This window comes from Nanorana parkeri, unplaced genomic scaffold (genome assembly GCF_000935625.1).
Source record: "Nanorana parkeri isolate BGI_ZX_2015 unplaced genomic scaffold, ASM93562v1 scaffold300, whole genome shotgun sequence".
Lineage (NCBI taxonomy): Eukaryota > Metazoa > Chordata > Amphibia > Anura > Dicroglossidae > Nanorana > Nanorana parkeri.
Window position 1 is genome coordinate 699,773 of NW_017306568.1, and position 6,008 is coordinate 705,780.

The following is a 6,008-nucleotide window of genomic DNA, read 5'->3' on the forward strand; positions in this document are numbered from 1 at the left end:
GCTCTCACAAAACCGATGACACAAAAAGATGATGACTGACAGTGTTTTGGATGAAATAATGTAAAATGTTTCCCGCAATTACTTTGCAGCATTCTGAATGCAGATACTGAATACTGATGACAAATGTATCAGAGAGAAGCGGATGTAATTATCTAATTCATCCACTAGAGGGCACTGTTGCCCCATAAAAGTATCAGCAGTAACCTATATAAACCATTGCTACATCAATACACAAAATAGATGTACATCTCAAAGGAATAAGCTATGTAGATAATAGGTTGAGTAGCTTATTAAAGCCACTTTGGTATTAAAAAAAAGAAAAAGAAAAGGTATCCTTTTAAGAAGAGAGGCCTTTTCTTCAAGTGAAACCTGAACACTCTAGCGACGTGCGGACATTTTTTGGGGAGAATGAATCGTAGATTATTCATATGGGAAAAGCGCCACCCATTCATATGTAAATATCACAGTTGAGACTATTGTCAGTGGGGGGCCAGTAGCCCCTATCTTAATTCTAGTTGCCCCTGTCTGCCTGACATCTTGTGTCCGGGTTTCTGCTGCCATGAAACCTGGACATAGCATTCAAAACCCGGACTGTCCGGGTGAATCCTGGACAGTGGCAACCCTAGCAATACAGTAGGCCAGGGTTGGGACAACTCCGGCCCTCCAGCTGCTGTGGGACTAAAAATTCCTTGACGCATTGCAAGAGTCTGGCAGCCACAGGTATGGCTCTCAGAAACAGATGCATCATGGGATTTGTAGTTTTACCACAGCTGGAGGGCTAGAGTTAGCCACACACTGCAGTAGGCAATGCTGCAGCTGGCAGGTGAGACCACAGCATGCAGCTGCGGTTGCACACATCAGACACACCTGGTTGGGTTGGATGCTACAGATTCCAATAGCCGTTGTAGCTCTGTATGAGACTGAAGATGTGAGGCATGGATATTAGCATGGGAATGATGTACTGCAAATGTATCCTTGACAAGGTCTTACAGAGCTTCATCAGCTGCTGCATCTTGGTTGCGTCGTGTAGATTGAGTGCTCTACAGAAAACTGAGTCACGCTGCAAATTTACAATTAAAGAGATTTGCTTTGAGATTATAGCTTGATTCACTAATGTTCCTTCCTGCTGCTCACTATTGGTGCTGTAACCATTTCAAATATGCATCTACTTATAGAAACCTATATGAAAAGAAGAACGTAAGCTGCTATTGCTAACCTCTTCTTCTCAAAATGCTATATGCCTGGCTAGCAGGCTGGTCCAATGACTATTCTGACCTACTGATCCTAAAAAAATATGTATATCAGGGCTTCAGGTATCTCTGTGCTGGTCCCAGCAGTCATATGGAAGATTGCAAAGGGCTTTATTTTCACTGTATTCCTACTGTTTATGGTTACGCTGCCACCCTGTGGTCATTAGATGAACTGCATCTATTTTCTGCAAATCCTCTACCTCGAATAATGCAATTTTCTCCTTCCTTATTATCAGTTAGGAAAGAAATATTGCTTTTGACCACTTCAAATACCAACATCTGCTGCATCATATTGTCTGCCTCAATCTTCTGCATGCAGTAGAGGTATTCAGTGTGTTTGGTGAGTTCAGCTATCTCATGCTGATTGTCTGCACATAGAGTGTCTCTGCTCCATTTAGGCCAAGGCATGGAGGACTCGGCAAGGGCTAAGTCACTATTATAAGATGGAGTCAGAATAATCACTCAGACTTTGCTGGCTGCATGTCTATCCCTGGTCAGGAACTCAGAAAGTAGTGAGACCAGAGACAAACAGACAGATTGCATTTTTATGAGGGAGCTATGAACGGGAACCCATTTATTTCTCTCATTACTGATGTTTTGGAAGTTGGGCTGGTAATGATTAAAATTTTCGTGTTCGATTAATCGAAATTTTTTTAATCGATTAATTTTGATTAATTATAACGCACATACAGATCCAACTACATTGGCCTATACACATACAGCACAGCAATGAAGTAATAAAATGAACTAGGACCACACTAATCCAGCACGTTATTAATCTCACGTGCCCCACTCAATATGGCCGCCGCTTGAGTGGATAACTCAGAATAATAACGTGCTGGATTAGTGTGGTCCTAGTTCATTTTATTACTTCATTGCTGTGCTGTATGTGTATAGGCCAATGCCTTGGCTGGCGCTCGTGCAGAAAGTTTCTTGGGCAAACTCACCAGCCCAAGTGGCTCCGTCAAAGGGGGGAGGAGTCTGGTGATGTCACGGACATTGATGTCACCGGACTCCTCCCCCCTTCCCTTCGTTAGCCGACGGAGCCACTTGGGGAAGGGGGCAGGAGTCCGGTGACGTCGATGTCCGTAACGTCACCGGATCGCCGACGGGACTCCCGGAAGGCGGCGGAGAGGTGAGTGTTTTCATTAGCGATCAAAATTCTATTAATTCTAATCGATCAAAAAGTTTAACGATTAATCGAGAAATTCATCTTTAATTTACACAGCCCTATTTGGAAGTATGCGCATGTATTAAGAGAACCACTTTTTTTTAAAGTGACCAGATTCTGCAGGTATTTTCAGTTCTGAACACACAGTCAGTACACTCAAGCCCTCATTCACCTCTGTAGCTACTGGCGTTGCGGAGAAATCCACCTTAAAAATTCACAACAGAGGCACAGAAAGCTTAGCTCTTTTCCTGTTGCATTCTGTTAACCAGAATCTTGGCAGCCTACTCAGCAGGTGTCTCTAAGCTGTTATAAATCGGCTGAAACAGACCTGAGAGTCTTTGTTGTGATCTTTCAGAATCTTTGAGAATTAATTACCTCACAATATAAGCAACTGGAGAGGTCAGGGGTGTCTTGTTTTGAAGCTTTTTTAATTAATTAAGAAATAATGTAACTATTGTAAATCTGAAGATTAATCTGCTTATATTTTGCCTTTCCTGGTCCCCCTCATCATTAGGCTTTCCATTGTATACCTTATTTTACACCCAGTGATGTCATCACTGGGTCTCCATGAAGCCCTCAAGGGCAGGGCCCTCCTTACCATCTTGTCTTGAATTGTATTGTGATTGTAATGTCTTCCTTATATTGTAAAGCGCTGCACAAACTGTTGGCGCTATATAAATCCTGTATAATAATAATACTCCATTAGTGATCTTCTTCTCTGTGCTATTCTAATTAGTGATAGCCAATGGCTCCTCCCATGGTTAGCGCTAAGGGGATTGGAACACTGGGTTAATGCCCGGGGCCTTCCATCCTTTGCAGGGATCCAGTTTAGCTATCGCTGAGCAGTAGCAGGTACTAGATGCTGGAATGATCTCAGTTACAGCTCCCGACATGGGAACATCACAGCAAGTGGGGTGTGTAGAGGAAGAGGGGAGCGATGCGGAGGATGTAGGTGGAGCTTTGCAAGACATGCGCTGCTGATTGTTCAGGTCCTCTTTCTATAGCCACCCCCCCCCCCAACATCCTCTTCATCCAATAGAGTACTCAATAGGGATGTCCAGATACCAAGAATCGTACTAGGTACAAGTACAAGTACTGATAATGTTCCAGCTCCAAGGCTAGTCCATGTACCAACCAGACCAAGTACTGACAATGTTCCACGTACTCACAGATACCAATTACTGATACATTTTTGTTAATTTTCATTTGACAGTTTTCTTAAAATACTACAAACTAATGATTTCAGGTACAGTGGTGGAGCGGTGGAGCGCCAGGGGCCAGTCACAGCTGCAACTGCTGCAACCCTGGTAGTTCTCATGAAAATGCTAAGTATCGACACTGGTATCGGAACATCTCTAATATTCAATCAGCTCAATGTATCTTAACTATACTGTTGGCTACAGGAGGAGATAAACTGTTTCTTAGTTTTCATCCTCCTGGTATGTAAAAACTGAAAGAGAGATGAGCTCATCACTTTGCTGCTTCTCCTCTCACTGTCCAGTCACAGGCTGGGGGCGGGTCCAGGATGACCTGGACTCAGAGGAAGTGGGTTGAATGTTGCTGGCCATCAGACTGATGACATCCAGTGGCAGAAAAAAGTACTGCGGGAGAAATCTCCAGATTAAAGGTGAATATTACAGCAAAGGCCGGTTTTGTTATTTTATCTTTTATGGGCTCTTTGTTTTTATCTGATTATATTTGGCTTCTGTTTCAAAGTAACCATCGGTTTGGCATACGTGCTTAGCGACATGAGCCTTATGCCTTTTTGTAGCAGCCTTATCACGGCAAGCATACAGTGCACACAACACATGATACTATCAGATTAAGCCCAGTTATTGGTTTGTAGGAAACATAAACAGACTTAATGGCGGTCACTGGTAAAGTGACAACGCCGCCTCTAATCTCATCAGTGAAAGATGTGTTTTATGTTCATTGAGCTTCATATACTGACACTCAAGCTTGTCCTCCGGCCTTCCTCTCTCCAGCAGTGATAAGTAACAAACGATATCTTTCAGCTGAATCATGTCTGGTGGACGCAGAGACACCGGGGACGAAGATCGAGACGAACTGTTACTTCTGTAATTCATTCGAAGACCTGGAGAAAGAGACAACCCAACTTAACAGCACGGAAATGTAAAAAGCATCGACAGCAGCCATGAGTTCTCCTACAAGGTGTGCAAAGATCAAAGAGTGACCACCAGACTCCAACCAACCAGCCAACCCACCAACCAACCCACCAACCAGCCAACCAGCCAACCCACCAACCAACCCACCAACCAAGAGGTCCAATTAACTAAAACAATTCTTGATATATTAAGCTCATACAGAAGATTTGATATGAGTGACATTCTGTAACTGTTTTGTGCGTCTGATTGCTCTCTATCAGGGGCGCAACTAGAAATCACAGGGCCCCATAGCAACATTTTGTATGGGGCCCTGTGATTTCTAGTTAAGCCCCTTGCAGAGCCCACCTGATATCCCACACAGCCCACATGAGAGTGACCCTGCAGAGCAAAATCATACACTCTCTATGGTGGGCTCTGCAGGGTGTCAGGTGGGCTGCACACCTCTTACCTGTCACCCCCTATCTGCCTCCATGGTCGCTGGCAGGCCCCGCCTCCTCCGTCGCCGGGCCCCGCCTCCTCTTCTGTCGCCAGGCCCCCCTCCTCTTCCATTGTCGGGCCCACCTCCATCTCCGCTTCTGTTGCTATGCCCAGCCTTTCTCCTCCACAGCTGCTGGCTGTCACTGACTCAGCCGCGGCTGTGAGGAGGAACGCGTCGCTGTTAGATCACCAACATCCTGTCAGTGATCTGTGCTCACATCCGCCAGTGAAGCCAGCAGCCTGAGATGCCAAAGCGACCCAGGCAGCCCGCACAGCATCAGGGGGATGTCCTGGCCGGGCCCCCCTGTGCCCCGGGCCCCATAGCTGCCGCCTGGGTCGCTATGTCGATTGTTACGCCACTGATCTCTATGCTATCTGGCAGGCAGGCAGGACGAGGTTATGGATTGAGAGTATACTTTTATGGCATTACCATTACCGTTTGTCCACCATGAGTGCAGTGTATGGCAACCATGACCACTATAGAGTAGGTCTTGGAACACAATCATAGCAGATATTACTGTTAATCCTTTCGCTGCCACTGACGTATGTCATACGTCACTGGCAGCGGGCCTCTTTAAACAGAATGTCGACTTTACAGTGGAAACGATTCTGGCGGCTGAGATGCTGCCAGATCGCTTCCACAGGCCGGTGAAATTCAGCTTTGCCCGATAAACCACCTCTCTCTGCCCGCTCTCGGGCCCGGGACTGGCATCTCGGGTGTCAGTGGGAAGTGGGGAAGGAGACTGGAAAAAATTCATTCACCAATCTCCTGCCCGCTCTATGGGACTGGAAGCGATGCTGATTGCATCAATTCCACTCCCCCAGCTGTCACTGCTTGGCTGCAGAAGCCGGGCAATAAGCTATTGGAGCGCAGTCTGCTAGCTAGGAGTGGAAAGGTGACATTAGGTGTCTAATTGACCCCTAATGTCACTTTAAAGACCACCTGTCCTTACTAGTATGCTATCACATAGGGGCGCTTACAAG

General features: G+C 45.8%; 1 protein-coding gene across 1 annotated transcript in view; it reads right to left on the reverse strand.

The window, feature by feature from the left end:
* Positions 1 to 6,008, reverse strand: part of DGKB (diacylglycerol kinase beta) — a 374,677-nt gene that overhangs the window by 257,004 nt on the left and 111,665 nt on the right. The window contains exon 6 of the mRNA XM_018557729.1: positions 4,373 to 4,516. Within this exon, the coding sequence (XP_018413231.1) occupies positions 4,373 to 4,516 (144 nt within the window). The remainder of the gene's footprint in view (positions 1 to 4,372; positions 4,517 to 6,008) is intronic.